The 18,114-nt window shown below is 38.5% G+C and overlaps 1 protein-coding gene across 6 annotated transcripts in view; it reads left to right on the plus strand.

Annotated features, from left to right (window-relative positions):
- The window catches only part of LOC124286543 (four and a half LIM domains protein 2-like), a 170,537-nt gene extending 155,002 nt beyond the window's left edge, over positions 1 to 15,535 (plus strand). For all 6 annotated transcript variants that reach the window (XM_046722913.1, XM_046722908.1, XM_046722909.1 and 3 more), the window contains 4 exons: positions 9,265 to 9,439; positions 10,919 to 11,088; positions 12,128 to 12,314; positions 12,915 to 15,535. In XM_046722913.1, coding sequence (XP_046578869.1) covers positions 9,265 to 9,439; positions 10,919 to 11,088; positions 12,128 to 12,314; positions 12,915 to 13,060 — 678 coding nt within the window. In that variant the 3' untranslated portion in view covers positions 13,061 to 15,535. The remainder of the gene's footprint in view (positions 1 to 9,264; positions 9,440 to 10,918; positions 11,089 to 12,127; positions 12,315 to 12,914) is intronic.
- Positions 15,536 to 18,114: the final 2,579 nt, after the last annotated feature.

Below are 18,114 nucleotides of genomic sequence, written 5' to 3' on the forward strand. Positions count from 1 at the left end.
TATCTCCATAACATATGGCAAACTGACAGTGATTCATTAACCTCCAGCATGCTGCAGGCAGTTCACCATGCCCTTGTATGGTAGCTGGCTGCTTACAGGTTCCAATCATCATACATGTAATCTATTGACAGACCTGGAATACAGCAACTGTATATATAACCATATGGCTAATGAGGTCATTATTTTGTGGTTGCAATTTACCTATGTCATTTATACTCACACAATAATTATATTGACAAGATTGAGTGTTGGTTTAAACACTAATGTGATTAACTTTTGAATGAAGTGTTTTTCTGAATTAAAATATCTTTAGTGTAGCTTAGTAGTGTCCATTAGTAAGAGTTTGTGGGCTATTTGGTAAGTGGGATTATTTTACAAGATGTTTTACTATATTTTTACAGGTGACAATGGTCCACATAGAAATTTTGATAATGTACCAAGTACTTCCTGTGAGGGACTCATAATGAACAATATCTCATATTATGTGTTACTGTTTGTTTGTTTAATGTACGAAGAAACAGGCATTATGCATATAGCTATTTACAAGTGCACAAACAAATTCAAGGATCATTCTGCTTATGCCATCAGTCCTTCATTGTGTCTGCATAAATATTTCCATGACTATTTATGTCAAGGAGTTTCAAGTGACAGCTGAGAAGTGGAGATATACAGTGGACGGAAGTTGGTTCAATTAGGTTTATTAACCCCTGTACATGCCTGTCTATGTCTGAGTCACTGCTGGGAGTGTATGTGACTGTCTAAGAGTCACCTGGCAATCGGTCTAGATTGTGCTTAACTTGAAGTAGTTCAATTGTTTTAATATGGTTGTAGTTTCAGGTGATTCTGTTGATGAGGCGATAACTGTATGCTGGAAGGTAGATAACATAAATGTTGAATAAATAGAAACAAAACATGAAGATTATATCCCTAATTAAATAATTAAAATTGTAATTAAAATACTTGCTGACAAACAAAATAGACTCAGCACATTGCAATAGCTACAGTACCTAAGTACACCTACAGTTTTTCCAGTTCTAAACCCTCAGGGGAGGTGGGGTAGCTTAGTGGTTAAGGTGTTCGCTTGTTATGATGAAGACCTAGGTTCAATTCCCCTCATGGGTACAATCTGTGAAGCCCATTTCTGGCATGAAACCATACTCACTCACTCTAAACCTTCATTCTATAGGGATGAAGCTGTCCCCAGAAACGTATCAACTAAAATGGACAGTTTGTTGTCCAGCCCTGTTGGTTAGACATAGCATGTTATTGTACCTTATTACAGGCTTGATCGTATACAGGAGTGTGATACAGCTGAAATATTCCCAATCATGGTATAAACAAAGGACAAACTTATATCTGCATACACCTATGTCCATTATTTGACTGGTGAATATGAACATACAACACATGAATGTCAATACATGTAAGAATGTCAGCTAAGTAAACTTTAAAAAATCACTGAAAAAAACAACAATCTGGAAATGTTTTTTATCCACCAGTAATGCCAAAAGATGACATGGGTGATGACAGGACATTCTCCATGTCACAGCTGCATTGAAGCAATGGATACTTGAACATGCCCTATCAGCCTTGTTATGCTGGCAATGTAACCCTGTCATACAAGGAAATACACAGACATGACAACAGCTTGTCTACACTGTTGTTGAAACAGATCACTATCGGTTTACATGTGTAGTCCAAACATATGCACTTGCTCTAGGACTGCCAATGTGCTTACTTGATAACTGCTGGAAAGTAGATAACTTATCTTTGTCATGCCTTACTTAAACTTATAACTGAGCTTCAAGACTTAAAGGAGGGAAAAAAGGAATGGTTATCTTATAAGTGTTCCCGTGAAATAATGACCAATTAATTAAGCCAAAGTTAGTTATGGAATTACCAGTGCCATTTGACACTGAGCCTGGTTGTGAGTGTTATTTATTGAAGCTTGTTCATTCAGTTAGTTTGATTATACAGGCATTCATGTTTTGATCACATAATGAAAAGGTACACTATAAGAAGTGTGCAGGAAATTGCTGGAAGAATATTCACTTTAAGATTTGTGTTGAAAGGTTAGGTCATAAACTGGGTATACTAACATTAAGTATTATATATTCCATATTTTCATGAAAAGGACCAAAATGTGAAGAAAGAATGTATTATTTGTTAATTGAACAAGTCAGGGATGAATACAATCATCTTTTAGGAGTCCTTTGAGCTTGTATTGTGAATTGATTCAACACTGTTCCACTCATGTGCAGACCAATTACAAATTAAGCATTAGATTCATTTACTGAATCAGGGTGTGACTAAGAGATAAAAAGATTGAAGTATTCTTCTGTCCCAAATGATTCACAAAGCAGGAAACGCTAAAACAGATTTTAGCACTGGAAGTATGCTATTAACTTCCATAGGGCTTCTTCATTTCAAAACGGATGGATCATTCATAACAATTTACAAATGAAACGTTTTCAGATGTTTTGAGGTCAAACTCATTCTAAGAAGCTTAAAAAATAATATATGTGAGCACTTTTTGAGAAATTGAAACCGTGTGTAGATTTTAACTGAGCATCATTATTGGCTTCCATTTTGTCACTTACAATGTTGACATTTCTATTCTTAAAAGATTTCCTGGCAGTATAACATTTCTTTGAAACACAAGTTAATTGATTCCAGTTTTAAAAGATCTGAAATTGTGCCGATTAACACATGGATACCCCATCAGAGGACTTCAACACAAACAATTCTTGAGACCAGATTTAGTTCCATGTCTCTGGGTGCAGACAGACACCTTAACCTGTAGGGGACCAGTCCTTGAGGCAGTGTGGCTGCAGTGTAAGATTGCAAACTAAGGAGCCTGTTTTCATGACAGAAGCTTCTACTGCTAAGTGGAATAGAATGATGAGAACACCTGTCTCTGGCCCTCCAGTCAGACTTTGGTGCTGTGAATATTAATTATGTAGACATATGGTAAGTCTGGTTGAAGTAAGGCTGAAGTAACCTACATGTGAGCTACTCATGGTTTTCGACACCCCAAGATTAAGTCTATACATTAGGAGCTATTGCTTAATTGTCTCCATTGTAGAGGTCCTGGGATCACAGATGTGTATACATACAATCCAAAATTTTCAAGGCAATTGTTGAACCTGTTGTTCTGTATAACAGTGAAGTATGGGGAATTGACTTTGTTCTGCTGAGACATAGATTCTTTCCCACCTGAAAAATTACGAACAAAATTCTGTAAACGTACTCTAGGAGTTGCTCCGCAAACGCATAACTGGGCATGCAGAGCAGAGCTTGGTTTGTTTCCCCTATTATTCAGTGTAATTAAATCCATTGTTCAATTCTACAGTCATATTTTACAATCTCCAAATACCATTTTAAAATATGCTTTTAATGAATCAATAAAGATTGCCAAACACAAAATTGGATGGTACTATAAACTCAGTTGCCTCTTAGATAAGTTTAACATCAAGGAAAGTAATCTTACTTCCTCTTCTGTACTGAAGGACCTCCAATTGAAATTTACAGACATGTTCCACTCATCTGTTCAAGATAATCCAAACACATTAAATTCAAGGAACTTAGAACATATAGAAAATTTAAATCTGAAATCAACTTTAAACCATACCTGCAACACTGCAAGATAAAAAACCACCGTATCCACTTCACAAAACTAAGACTGAGTGATCACAGACTTAATCAATGCCTTTTAGAAAGTGGTTAAATGTAACATATGTTATATTTAGGATTACACTTTTTAGTAAAGTACAGAATCTAGTACTTATGGAGGATTGATTCCCATCTCGGATTCGAACCTCATAGTTAGGAACCTACCAGTAATCTCCTGCACTAAGTCACTGATCTAACCCACTCAACCAACAGTTCCACAAAAACAGAATATATCTCCCCACCGTCGCTCATTGTAACCAAGTATGATAATTATAGTACTATCATGGTCTTCATATGATAGGCGCGGTGGGGTAGCCTAGTGGTTAAAGCATCCACTCGTCATGCCGAAGACCTGATTCGATTCCCCACATGGGTACAATGTGTGAAGCCCATTTCTGGCGTCCGTCGCAGTTATATTGCTGGAATATTGCTAAAAGCTGCATTAAACCATACTCACTCACTCACTTCATATGTTGTTGCTGACTAGTGATTCTCTAGCCCTACCAGAATAAGAACATCATAAAGATGGATTAAGTAAAGAAGAAGAGTTGTGGACTATTCAAAACACCAATCCAGAGTATCTGAAAATGGACACCAATCCACAGTTCAGTGGTGTGTTGAGTTGTTTTTGTTGATCCTATGCTCTTCACCTGTTCATTCACAAGAACAACTGGCTCTGTAAGTGGATCAGTCTTCATCCAAGGATTACGCATTTTGTCCATGTAAATAACACTGATACTTCACAGATTCTTGTCGGCATTGTTCCACTGACAGATCTTGTCCATCTTTGGCATCAGTGGTAAGGTTATGTCTCACGGGGAGCAAACCTGTCTCCTGGAGGAAGTGGGAATGATGTGAAGTAAGATCCTGGTGGAGATGGCTGCACAGTGATCCTCTACACCTGCTCTACTACCCTGGAGGAGTACAGGGCAGAAAAAGGTGCCATTACCCTACGTAGGAAGTCAATGGGTGTCACCCCATGCTTGGAAGAATTGTGCCTTATTACTGAGAGAGCTGACAAACAAGGATCTTATGTTTACAGTGTGTGGCATGGCTGGTTTTGTGGCATTGTGCTCATTATATCAACCTCTGTTCTTTTTCAACACACCTCATTTTGTGTACGGCAACTTACCATAATCTCATTCTAATATCTTAAGAACAGACTCAAATGGGGATCTAGTATCACAACATTATTGGCAGGCCTTGATTAATTGAACACTAAATGAAATCTGTATTCAGTCCCTCCCTTCTAATTGTAGGTAGTGTGTACGGCTGTATAAGCCTGGTGTTGGCACATCACTACCCAGCAGTTGGATGTGGATCTTGCAGCCATGGTGCGAAAAGTAACAACTCACACTATTTACATCCTCCATGTTTGTTTAGGATGACCTCTGTCACCTCTGACCTCTGACCACATAGCTAACTAATGTTACCTATAACCTGGAACTAATCAGTTACAAGGAAATATGTTTTTAAATTAAGACAGTTTGGAGCACAAATTGAACATCCACTATAGAATTGGATAAAACAGGTATAGATAAACTGTACAGTGAAATCTCTTTGACTTCAGTGTCATCATCATAATCGAGACAAACCAGAGTCAAGATTAGACCATAGGAGTACTGTGCCAAAACCTTTAAGTCTACAACATCACGTATATATTTAGCCTGGCCTTGATCCAATGCTGTACTGAAGTGCTTAGTAAAGCCCATGGATGTATAGTAATTCTATCCTTTGAAGAGGCAAGTCTAGGTTAAGCGGACAGAAGGATGCCAGTCTGTTATTTATTTATTTTTTAGAAATTTTCATTAAAACTTTTATTACCTTAGAAACTTGTGCAAGTCTAATTTCAGTTGTATTTTCAGGAGATTTTAGTTTTAGCAAACATCAAACAAGACTCAGGCTACAGACTAGAGGCTAAAGTCACAGACAGCAATACAGAATTTGTTTAGATTTTATATTACCTTGTTTTAAATATTGTTCAGGTTTAAAAAAATATTCATTTCAATTGTCAGGTACCTAGTGGGTTCACAAAATGTTTGTTGCATGTTTGTCTACCCTTGGGAAACATCTGACAGTGGGGATCAATATAAAAGAAACTGTATCTTTCTGTGGATATATATAACTGTACACACATCTTGCTCTGTGTTCGTGGAGGTCTGACAATATTCAGACACATTATTCCAAATATCATTACCCTGGGACTCTCCTTCTCAGCATTTTGTGTCAAAATACCTCAGATTCACATATGGTTTATCTTGAAATTTCTCAGCTTGACGCCAGGAGTTGTCGTTAATAAACTAAAAACTTCTAAATTGCATGAGGAAGTTTGCACGAGTACTGACAGTTTTCAAACCTGTCTTGCCGGGAACTTGTGCCTGCTCTATATATGAGCTCATTTATGAGAGTCAGTGATATTGTTTGGTTCAAGAGATGGCGGTTTTATACCGTCTGGTTTGCCTGTTGTCATTATTTATTCATTGTTCACCAGAGAAATGTCTACAACATTTCTACAGAGGATGAACAGTGCATGTAAAGCAGTTCTCCTACACCTTCTAGAAAGATAATAAATTTAGAAGAATTTTTAACTTATATTTGTAGTCTCATAGTTCCATGAGCATGATTCACAGACTGAGCATGTTACTTTCCAGGCCTGTTAAATGTCATATACGTTCTCTAGTGCATTCTTCCAGGTACCTATATTCTCAACTATGTACTGCATGTAATAAATTAATCCCAGTGACCCAACAATGTAGTCATATAGTTCATATCATCCCACTGCCTACAATGACCCGTGAAGGTCCGGGTTAGAATGAACCTTCAGTAACCCATGCTTGTCGTAAGAGGCAACTAACGGGATCAGGTGGTCAGGCTAACTGACTTGGTTCACACATGTCATCGGTTCCCATTTGCGCAGATCGATGCTCATGCTGTTGATCACTGGATTGCCTGGTCCAGACTCGATTTTTTACAGACCGCCGCTATATAGATGGAATATTGCTGAGTGCGGCGTAAAACTAAACTCGCTCACTCACTGCCTACAACAAAGTAGTCATCTCGTTCATTTCATCCCACTGCCTACAACAAAGTAGTCATCTAGCTCATATCATCCCACTGCCTACAACAAAGTAGTCATCTAGCTCATATCCCACTGCCTACAACAAAGTAGGCATCTAGTTCATATCCCACTGCCTACAACAAAGTAGGCATCTAGTTCATATCACCCCACTGCCTACAACAGTGAACACTGTTTTTAAATACTTGTGAGGTGAGGTGAAATTGGGTTTAACGTCGTGCTTGAGAATATTTTGCTCATATGACGACGTGCATGTGTGTGTATGTGCGGCTGCTTGTACTAGCCCAGACGTAAGCTGGCTTCATAGTTCTAGCCCACTGAGATACCATGCCGCAGTGAAGCATGAATACCCCACTCAGACACATTATACTGACTCCGAGCCGACCAGTCCTTGTTGTACCCATTTATGCCGAAGCGCCAGGCAGGGACCAACAAGTACCATATTTTAACGTCTTTTGGTATGACGCGGTCGGGGATCGCACTCGCCACCTTCCGCTCTCTGGGATGACGCTCTAACCACTACACCACGGAGGTGGTGATTGAAATACTTGTACGTTTTTTAGTTATTTATGGTTAGAGAACATAGCTGACCTTGGTTTAAACTGTTATGTACACTTTCCACATGGCGACACCATGAAACTCTAAAGCCAGTGTTTCTCCAGTCTATTCTTTACCCATCTTCTGAAGGTTTAAACCCTTTCTATATTGTTAACATACATCATCTCCTGTGTTTAATAGCTCTAGAGTGAACAATTGCCTAAACTCTGATGTTCCTGTTATCAGTTATAACAGAGGTACCTCACCACAACATATGATGGCAGACTTGTAGCAGAGGCTGCAGTCAGTCTGTGATATTGCCAACATGTGTTGTTCGTGAGCAGGGACATGAGTGTGTTGGAGTGATTATGTGGAGAGCTTGGGAAATGACAAGCCATAATGCCTTCAGCTTTGTGGTTTCCTAAAACTTAATGCGTTATAAATTGCTGAGGTGTTTTTTCTAGAAGGAAGTGTTTTGTAATGATTCCTTCACCCTTTTCCCAAACAAAGCCAAACAGATTTAGGTTAAGAAGTTAGAAAATGAAAATTCCTTTTGCCCAGATCTGTTTTATAATAAACAGTACGGTCTATAGACTTTGTTTCAGAGTCAATGCAATGTTTGTACACAAACAATTTACTGTGAAAAAAAAAGGTACAGCTTGCGAAAATTACCTCTGACATTTTTAACAAACAGATAAGAATTTGAATAGCAATTGATAATACTGGTAGTTGTTTTCTATCATGAAGTATTTGTTGTCTTGAGCATGCTTTTTGCAGTGTATTAATAAAGAATCGATAATGAAGTTATTCCCAGACTTACTGAATTCAGTTCTTTGTTTGATCAGTTGTTGTATTATAACATCTCCTTACCTTTGATTGACTCCACTATGGCTGAAGAGGTCGTTGTCGGCACAGGTACTACAGATATGTACCCCAGGTACATTTCTGTATACAGATATGTACCCTAAACAAAGTCAAAATACAGAAACGTACCTGGTACCCTAAAAGGCGGACGAGTCTATATTCCGCAATCCAAAACCAAAATCGCATGTAGTTGTTCCCGTTCAACTGATTGCCATTGGTATTCATATGCATCGCGAAATATCCGTTACTGTGTATTCTCATTTCTTACATAAAGCAATCAAATGTATCTAATACAACAGCCTAACAATTCCGATCAAGAATACGACACAATGGGAATGGAATCGTCCTAGGGTACGTTTCTGTATTCTCATTATGGCCACCTGGGGTACCCGTGCCGACAACGACCCCTTCAGCTCCACTATGATCTGTTGTTGGTGGGGATGTTATCAAAGTTATCTAATATATTTGAAGACATTTATACTGAACTCACTCATTTCTTATCATGATAAGTAGTTCCTATCATCATCAAATACAGCATAGCCTGTGTTCAAGGATGTATTAAATAACCTTCTCAACACAAATCACATCAAAGCCTGGACTTCTGCGTTGGATTCTGAAATAAATGCTTAACATAATGGAGTAACCCAGTTACAGTACTTCTAAGATGTGTGGACCCGTAACCTTGGAAACGGCAGACAGCAGATTATAACAACCAATGGGATGCACACAAAATACAAGTGTGGTATATATTGTATATAGCACCTTGCTGCATAAGTACCCTTGTACAAAAAAGTTCTGCTGATGTTTTATATAGTTTGTTCTTTACAACAATTTATCAGATTTGAATATTTGTGTATGCTGAGAACCCCTTTGTCAATTTTCCTGAGTGTCCAGGGCGCTTAAGGCAAATACAGTTCATCAGGTATCAATAGATATCAGTAGATTAGCAGTTAATGTCCATCATATAGATGCATGCATTAGTGAGTGAACAGTTATTAGAACTTGGTCCTTGAGAACCAAATACAACAGTGGATGACATGACAAGTTTCTGATGTCATTTGACATTTGACAGTGGTGTGTAACGAGAATGACATGTTTCTGTTGTATTGTTTCAGGATCTGTCATATAAGGACTACCACTGGCACGAGGAATGTTTCAAATGTGTGAGCTGTCAGAAGTCGCTGGTGGATCAGCCATTTGCCCCCAAAAACAATGCCATCTACTGTGCAGACTGCCATGATGAAAACTTTGCTGCTCGGTGTGATGGCTGCCAACAGCCCTTTAAGGGAGGTAGGTAACACCACAAATTAAGAAAAAAAACCCGATCATTTAATGAAAATATTGTGATTTTTGGGGGTGATATTTTATCTTAATTTTATATGATATTTTATCATTATAATCCTAATTATCATGAATTAATGGGTCTTTAATCTTTTCATTCAATGTGTAAAAAAAGAAACGAAACAATCCAGCTTCTTGTTTATTGGTCCTGTTATCAGTGAACTGCAACAATCACCTCAACAAAGCAGTACTATCAGTTAACAGGACTTGGCAAGTTCCAATTTGGGAATTGTTACTGACATTTGCTTCTAACTTAGAGCCGAATATTGGCCTCGGGAAAAGATCAAGATAATTCTATGTATCTATTACTGTATGCATCTTTTATGCGTCTCTCAGAATTTATGTACCCTGTCTATACTGCAACTGGGAGTTAAGAACACTGGCAGAGCCTGCCGAAGTTGAAAAAAATAGTGTTTGTCTTTGGGGTTCTTTTTATGTTTTGTCTCAGAAAAAAAACTTCATGGTGCCATGTTGTTGACATGGTGCAACGTTAGATAGTTGCCCTTAGAATAAGGCAACATTCATTAGCCGTTCTGTATGTCACGACTGGGTAGATGCTGCCAATGTGTACTGTAGAATTTGCACCACATTCTTACATCACTGTCTACAAGGCTAATATTTTCATTAGTGTGCATAGCCATCTCTATCTTAAACCTTTACCTTCCCATATGTCTATATTGTTTCACTGAAGTGACATTTGAAGGTTCCAGATTAAAACAAAAATAATAGCAGTTTTGGAAGACGAGATGGTAGTTCCTTAAAATACTTGAAACCCCAAACTTGAAGGCTAGCTGATGATATTTCATGACAAAATGGTTAGATATGGTACCTGTACGTATCCAGATACCAATGGGAGTTCTAAACAATATTCAATATTCTGTGCTCGCGACTTCTTTTAGTGCAGTCAGTACTTAATACAGACAGTCCTCAAGAATATCCTTCAGTAACTATTCCAGCCCTTAGATGTGTTGTGACGGTTCCTGATGTTTGGAATTTTCCATATGGTCATTGCCTGAAACTTATGGGAGTGAATTTTATAAACATACCTTGTGTGTGAATGAACATTTCATCAAACTGTCAACAATATTTTAACACCATTTATAAATTAGAACCTGGACCAGTTAAACTCTTGGTTGTACAGTCAACAATCCAGGTAGATGGGGACTGTCTCTTATGAAAAAGGGGCGGTGGGGTAGCCTAATGGTTAAAGCGTCGGCTCGTCACGCCGAAGACCTGGGTTCGATTCCCCACATGGGCACAATGTGTGAAGCCCATTTTCTGGTGTCCCCGCCATGATATTGCTGGAATATTGCTAAAAGCGGGCATAAAACCCAACTCACTCACTCTTATGAAAAGAATATGGTAGTTGAGATGCTACCGTGAACCACCACAGCATTGTGGACACTCATGGTGTTGTTCATGTTCCAGGTATGAAGAAGTTTGAGTACAAGGGCCAGCAATGGCATGACAACTGCTTCACCTGCAGTGAGTGTAAACAGCCCATCGGCAACATGAGCTTCATCCCTCGGGACGAACTCGTCATCTGCGTCCCATGCTACGAGGCCAACTATGCACAGAGGTGTACAAAGTGTGCTGGGGTAAGTTGTTTACTGGTCAGTCCTTGCCCTTGCCTTGTGTCACAAAGCAATCTTGGTTCCACAGCTGATGCAGGGAGTAGTTCTAAGATTGCCTTGATCAAGAAATCAGTTTATGATTACCCATGTGGATATGTAATAATATGTCAAGGTCAAGGTTTTGTTTGGATGTAAACAGTGTGCTACCAATTCATTGAACGAGGGGCGGTGGGGTAGCCTAGTGATAAAAAGGCCCGGTTCGATTCCCAAAATGGGCACAATGTGTTAAGCCCATTTCTGGTGTCCCCAGCGGTGATATTGCTGGAATATTGCTAAAAGCGGCGTAAAACTAAACTCAGTCAGTCATTGAACGAAATGGTAACATCTGGACATAAAAAGTATAAGAACTTCAAGCAATACCGTGAAAGCTGCCAACAAGAGGAATTTCAGGGCATTTGATTGATATGTCTGAAATATATTTGCCCTCTCTTTTGACCAAGGTCTTGGACCTGCCAGCTTCCAGCTGTTGTCTTTATGTAATGAAGGCAATCTCTGAATTACACTAGGGACTTTAACAACTGACTTAAAAACTTCTGGTACCGCCCCATGGTGTATTGGTCAGAGCGTCTGCCTGGAGAGTGGAAGGTTGTGGGTTCGATCCCCAGCCGCGTCATACCAAAAGACGTTAAAATATGGTACTTGTTGGTCCCTGCCTGGCACTCGGCATTAATGGGTTCAATAAGGACTGGTTGGCTTGGAGTCAGTATGTGTCTGAGTGGGGTATTCATGTTCAACTGTGGCATGGTATCTCAGTGAGCTAGCACTATAAAGTCAGCTTAAGTCTGGGCTAGTACAACCAGCCACACATACACACATCCACATCGTCATATGAGCAAAATATTCTTAAGTACGATGTTAAACCCCATTTCACCTCACCTCAAAAACTTCCGACAGCAGGCAATGGTGCCTAATATAGTACCTGTAGTGTTTTTCTGTAGATGCTGACACTAAGTACAGAGAGGTTGGCGAACCTGTGTTGATCATTCATGTTGTATGTGTCCAGGTGATCAACAAGGGTGGAATTGCCTACAAGGGCACACCATGGCACAAGGAGTGCTTCACCTGCACCAACTGTGACAAGATGCTGTCTGGAGAGAAGTTCACATCCAGGGACGAGAAACCATTCTGCGGAGACTGCTACGGTCAACTGTTCGCCAAGAAGTGCTGTCGTTGCACACAGCCAATCACAGGTGAGTTTATAAGACACATGCACAAAGTACAGAATGGAACTTACGGAGTTTAGATTTACAAACTATTATAAAACTGTCATATTCACTGACATTATAAATGATCAATTAACTAACATTACAACTTCCTGTTGACAAAAAGGCTATTTTTGTTTACCTGAATGTGCTATGAGAAGAATTTCCCCTTTTGACTTGCAATTTTTAAGGAAACTATTTGTGTTAAATGCTTCATTTGTAAGAGTTGTTACACATCAACATCCGTTAAAACTGATAGATATTTGCTGATTAATTTAATTTTGCTGACTGGAAAACCATTTGGATTTTGGCCAGCATTTGCACTGAAAAGTTTCCACCCCACTGCCATCCCTGATATATGGATGAATATCTTATTGTCAGATAAATGTGAGAGGTTTCAATCCGAAAATCACTGTAAATGAAGACGTTATAACATAATCAGATTAAGAACAGACCTACATTTATCAGCATATACTTTGTATATAAATGTTGAAATAAGAAAGAGTTAAATGTGCCAAACAAAATATTTGCATAAAGTGAAACTAAAGTTTCGTTTACCAGTATTGACAGTAGCTGCTTGTGTTGCAGGTATTGGTGGTACAAAGTTCATTTCTTTCGAGGAACGTCACTGGCACAGTGACTGCTTTGTATGCTACAAATGCAACGCCTCCATGGTCGGTCGTGGCTTCTTGATGAACGGCGACGACATTGTGTGCCCTGAGTGTGGACGCTAACTACATACCACAACCAAGGGATGGGTAACAATGGGACAGGGGAGAAGACACCTCCCGAGGAGAACGTGCACTGTATCGGAGTCCCAAGGATGTTTACACCATCTGCTTCACATCTCAACTCCACAGATCTTACGGGATGTCACCTATTTCGACAAGTGTGCAGATTTTATCGAAACATAGCCAAACAGAACACTATTCCATCCAACAGGCAGCAATACCAAAATCTGACATTGCGATCTGCATATGCAAATTTACAGTGTCAAATCCCCACTGCCAAACATATGGATGTACAACTTCTCGATACATTACCATTAGGAGGATGGTGAATACCTTGTGATGTTATCAAGACAACTGCTTCTGTAAGGTTGGTGCAGCTGCATTCAGTTATGTTTTCCTTAAACATAATGATAACCAACTTGCTACATTGTTACCTATCCCTTATGGATGCAAGGTGAATGCATAATTAGACAGTAGGTGGCCTAGGAATCTCTCAACTGGCTTGATGTTGCTTTAGTGATGTGCGAGTGAAAAGGAGACCGGATGACAGAAATATATTTATAATTTATTTATCTCTGCCAGTCAGTTGAAGGTGACATATTGTGCGCGCCAGTGGACAGTGTGTAAAATACTTGGTTTTGACATTTTTACTTTTTTCTGAAAGTCATGGATTTGCTTTCGCTGAAAATTGTTTATCGAATATTTTACACTTTTTCGTCGTGGGTTCAAATTTTAAACATATCAACAGGATAATATCAAGGACTGAAACTTAGAGGCTGATGTTTAGATTGAGTGATGCGCTACGTAGAATAACAAAGTTTGATTTTTGTGCAGTTCTCCATTTTATGTTTCCATTTTATTAGAATTGTCAATGATTAGGGAAACTGTCAATTAAATATAGGGAAGACGAATTCATATTTCATTCTTCAGAAAGTGTTAATCATATGATTACTATGTCCGTATGCTATGCCTTCAAATCTAGTCTTAAACTCTGTATATATAACCTGTCTGTTACACCTGTATTATATCTTCCATATATGGATTCAGGGCTGAATACTATCTGCTACACAACTGATCTGAAGACAAAGCAGAGGTCAGATTCAGAATTAGTGCATAAAATTTCATAATAAATGTTTTACTTGGAACAAGAAGTTGACTACTCAAGAGTAAAGAATCAACAAAAATAATTTCTATTTCCCGAAGCTGGCAGTAAATATGAAAGCTTTGTCTTCATATCTGTTCAACCTGTACATACTTATCAGTTTTGTTTTTAAACATATGTTATTGACACTAAAAGGTCAAAAGGATTGGGCAAAGGTTGTCCAACTTATTATGCCCTTTCTATAAACATATATAGACAGCTGACGTAATTTGCCGGCCACTGTTATCAGTTGACTGCAAATGTTAACACTGCACAAGGTTGGTAATGTATATACTAACTTTATTCTCCACGAATAGGGAATGAATAGGGGTGTACCGATACGGTATGTACTACATAGCTGCTGCAATGAGGATTATTGTGATGACACCATTGCGATTGGTTCAGAATGATGCCCAAAGTTGTGCTTATGGCATATTCCTTCATTTTGCAAACCACAGTTATCAATAGGATGTCTCATGATGCATGTAGTATAGTAATCTTTGTAGGCAATATGTACCATATCACACACCTTGTAGGGCAGTTCATATGGTATCGCAACACCCCCTACCGTGTTACAGTGCTATAAAGTAGTACATGTATGTATTGTTGAAAAAAATTAGTCTATTATATAGACATCATTTCTGTATATTTCTCTGGTGCTATTCACACCCAAGTAATATATCTGCTTGTGTTATATGTATTTTTAAGTCTACAGACACCTTGGTTCCTGGTCATACAACATGCATCAAGGTTTCTTTGTTATAACGGCAAAACTGAAATCTTTAAAATACTTGGAAATCTGTTGCCGTTCTTTCTTCTAGCTTGTTTTGTTACAGATTGTCATGTCTTATTTATTTGCCTTGATGTGTATTGTTTGCATATTTTACAAACCACTGTTCTCGGTCATTACAAAACATATTTAACATGGTGAAGAAATAATCAGGCATTGAATGCCATATTAATCCTGAATCATAAATCACTCTCCCATACACTTTCCCCACGACTTGGGCAGGAAAGGACTTCTTCCCAGAACAGACACCAACCTGATACCAAAGTTATCTTAGAATCTGTCAAGGAATTGAATTGAGATCATAATATCATAAGTTAGAACTGGAGTGTGTGGCCACGTCTTCCAGTGGAGGTAGGTATTTTGTCAGCATGATTCTGGACTGTTTTTGCCTGTGTGCTTCTATGTGTACTGTAACACAACAGAATGACTGTAGAATATATGCAATCATGTCCTCCTGTGGCTTGAAGGCCCACCAATGTGATCCCATTAGCTACAATATCTTGTACATGCAGATAAATCTTAGTCAATAAACTTTTTATTATTGGAAGATGATTTGTATTGTTTGTTATTAAATCATTGATATATTCATTAGTTATATGTGGATGGAAGTAACCTACTATTTAACTTTTGATGGGCATAGTGTTTGTCAGAGGTTTCATCACACATCTTATTTAATGTCACCATGGAACCAACGACTTCAGTTTCATTTCAAATTTAAATAAACAAATAAAGTACATATCTATAAATTGCTTTCCTTCAAATTTCACAACATTGTGCAAAACATTAGTATCCCTTTCTATGGCTCAAATGTTCTCTTGGTTTTCTACATCAGTACAGACATGGAAATTGCTGTGTCAATAGGTCCCTTGTAGCACCTGTTACAGAATGGTGGTAACTGACCAATCATCATACTATCAACCACTGGTTTGTGATAGAGCTGGAGTACTGCATACTGCTCAATGAAGCATTAGCTCAGGCTAGTGTGGAAAATGCCCCCCAAAAGTTGCTGGCCAAGCCGTTAGATGTAATAGCCAGTTTCCAATTCTTCAAGCTTACGCATGTGACAGTGTTTTTTTCCGGAAAAGTTAATCTACAAAGCTACCAATATTGTAAACCCAAACTGCAAATAATGAGTCAAATATGAATGTGGCAAATCTGATCTCTCATCTCTGATTCTCTATAGATATTAATTGCATTTTGATGGTTGTATTGGCCTACAGAAACGAGAACTTTTTAAGGGTGCTTAACAAAGTCACCATCAGCAATTTCATTAGACAGTTGGACATTTTAGAATCTCTAGCCACGGGTGAGCATGTGGGCGACATTTCACACACTGCTTCAGTTTGTCTGCCTCAAACCTATTCCAACAAACTATTGCATTATTACACATATTATATTATGTTTCTCATTATCTTATATGAAAAGCACAAAAGTAATTCATATACACCAAAAAACACTGTATAGAAGCATGGACCTCAACAGTTGGAGTGTCTTTAAAACCATTGTACCTGACTCTCCAACAACAACTATCAATGCCATTCAAAACAACACATTTGAAAATATTCTTTACATTCGAAACCTGTGAGCGTCCAAGTTAGAATATTTATCTTCAGTAACCCATGCTTGTCATAAGAGGTGACTAATGGGATCGGATGGTCAGGCTCGCTGACGTGGTTGACACGTCATCGGTTCCCAATTGCGCAGATCGATGCTCATACTGTTGATGACTGGATTGTCTGGTCCAGACTCGATTATTTACAGACCGCTGGAATATTGCTGAGTGTGGCGTAAAACTAAAATCACTCACTCACTCACTTTACATTTGAAATGTACCAAAAGATATAGGGGAAGTGGTTCTGTTAAAGACTGTACTTGCAACCAGTGTACTTAAATGGTGAGAAATTAGGATGTCAACTTCTTTATTATGAGTAACGCAACTTTTGGAGTTTATTCTTACTCCTTCATCAGGGTAATGACCTGTTGAAGGAGTAAGCATATACTCTAGAACTGTATGTTCCTCATCGTAAAGAAGTTAAGTATTAGATATACCCACACTTACCGAGGTGTGTCGCTCAATACCCCTACTGTTTGAGTCGTGTGGCCTCCGAGGCACTAGCCGAGGAGACCACCTGACTCAAACAGTAGGGGTATTGAGTGACACACCGAGGGAGTGTGGGTACATCTGTCTTATACCTCACTTCTGGTCGAGTTACGAGTTTACTATAACACTTTATATTCTAAGAATGACAAAAAATGTATTTGTTTTCCATCTGTTTCATTTATTTTTAGCCCACTGGTTTAGACGCGGGACATTTGAGGGTCTTTAGTCTGTTTGCAGTGAAAACGTACTGATCAATTTCACTTTAAACAAAAAAGTAATCAAATAATATAAAGTGAAATTAAGATTGCGAATCTCATAATTTGACCTTGCCAAATGAACATCTCAGAATAATATTCAACTTAGAATAAAATTTGTTTAACAAATGATCATAGTTTCAAATCAATATTATTGGTTTGTATTACAATTTTAAGGGGGTAAGCGCAGTAGTTGGAACAGTGAAACAAATGCCCGTGTGGTACGTAATGAGCGTTAACTTCGACCAAACCTACATGTTCTCTGTGTTTCATTTAATGCGATACCCCCTTGTAATACAAACCAATAACAGCGCTTTGAAGCTATGATCGTTTGTTAAACAACTTTTATCCTAAGCAGAATATAATTATGAGATTTAAATGTTCAATAGGCAAGGTAAGATTTGCAATCTTAGTTTCACTTTATTTGATTTACTTTTTTTAAGTGATATTCATCGGTACGTTTTCACTGCAAACAGACTATAAGCAGTCGATTGCACAGGCTTGCACGATTTCACACAATTTTAAAAACCAGTTCGGGCGCGAGAATCATTTCAAGTAGCCCCAAATATGCGTAATATTACTGATAATTGACATTTGTATGGGCAGACCAATGCGCATGCGTTCTCTGACTCGCATGTGGCATAGAAAACATTTGGAAGATCACACGTTCGTCGGCCATGGATGCTGAAGAGTGGACAGAGGATTTTCTTTCTCAAATTGACAGTTCGTTAGCGTCACATTTCGACCTGGATGATAAGGAAGATTTGAAGT

This window comes from Haliotis rubra, unplaced genomic scaffold, assembly GCF_003918875.1.
Source record: "Haliotis rubra isolate DU_JTF1 unplaced genomic scaffold, ASM391887v1 Scf386, whole genome shotgun sequence".
Lineage (NCBI taxonomy): Eukaryota > Metazoa > Mollusca > Gastropoda > Lepetellida > Haliotidae > Haliotis > Haliotis rubra.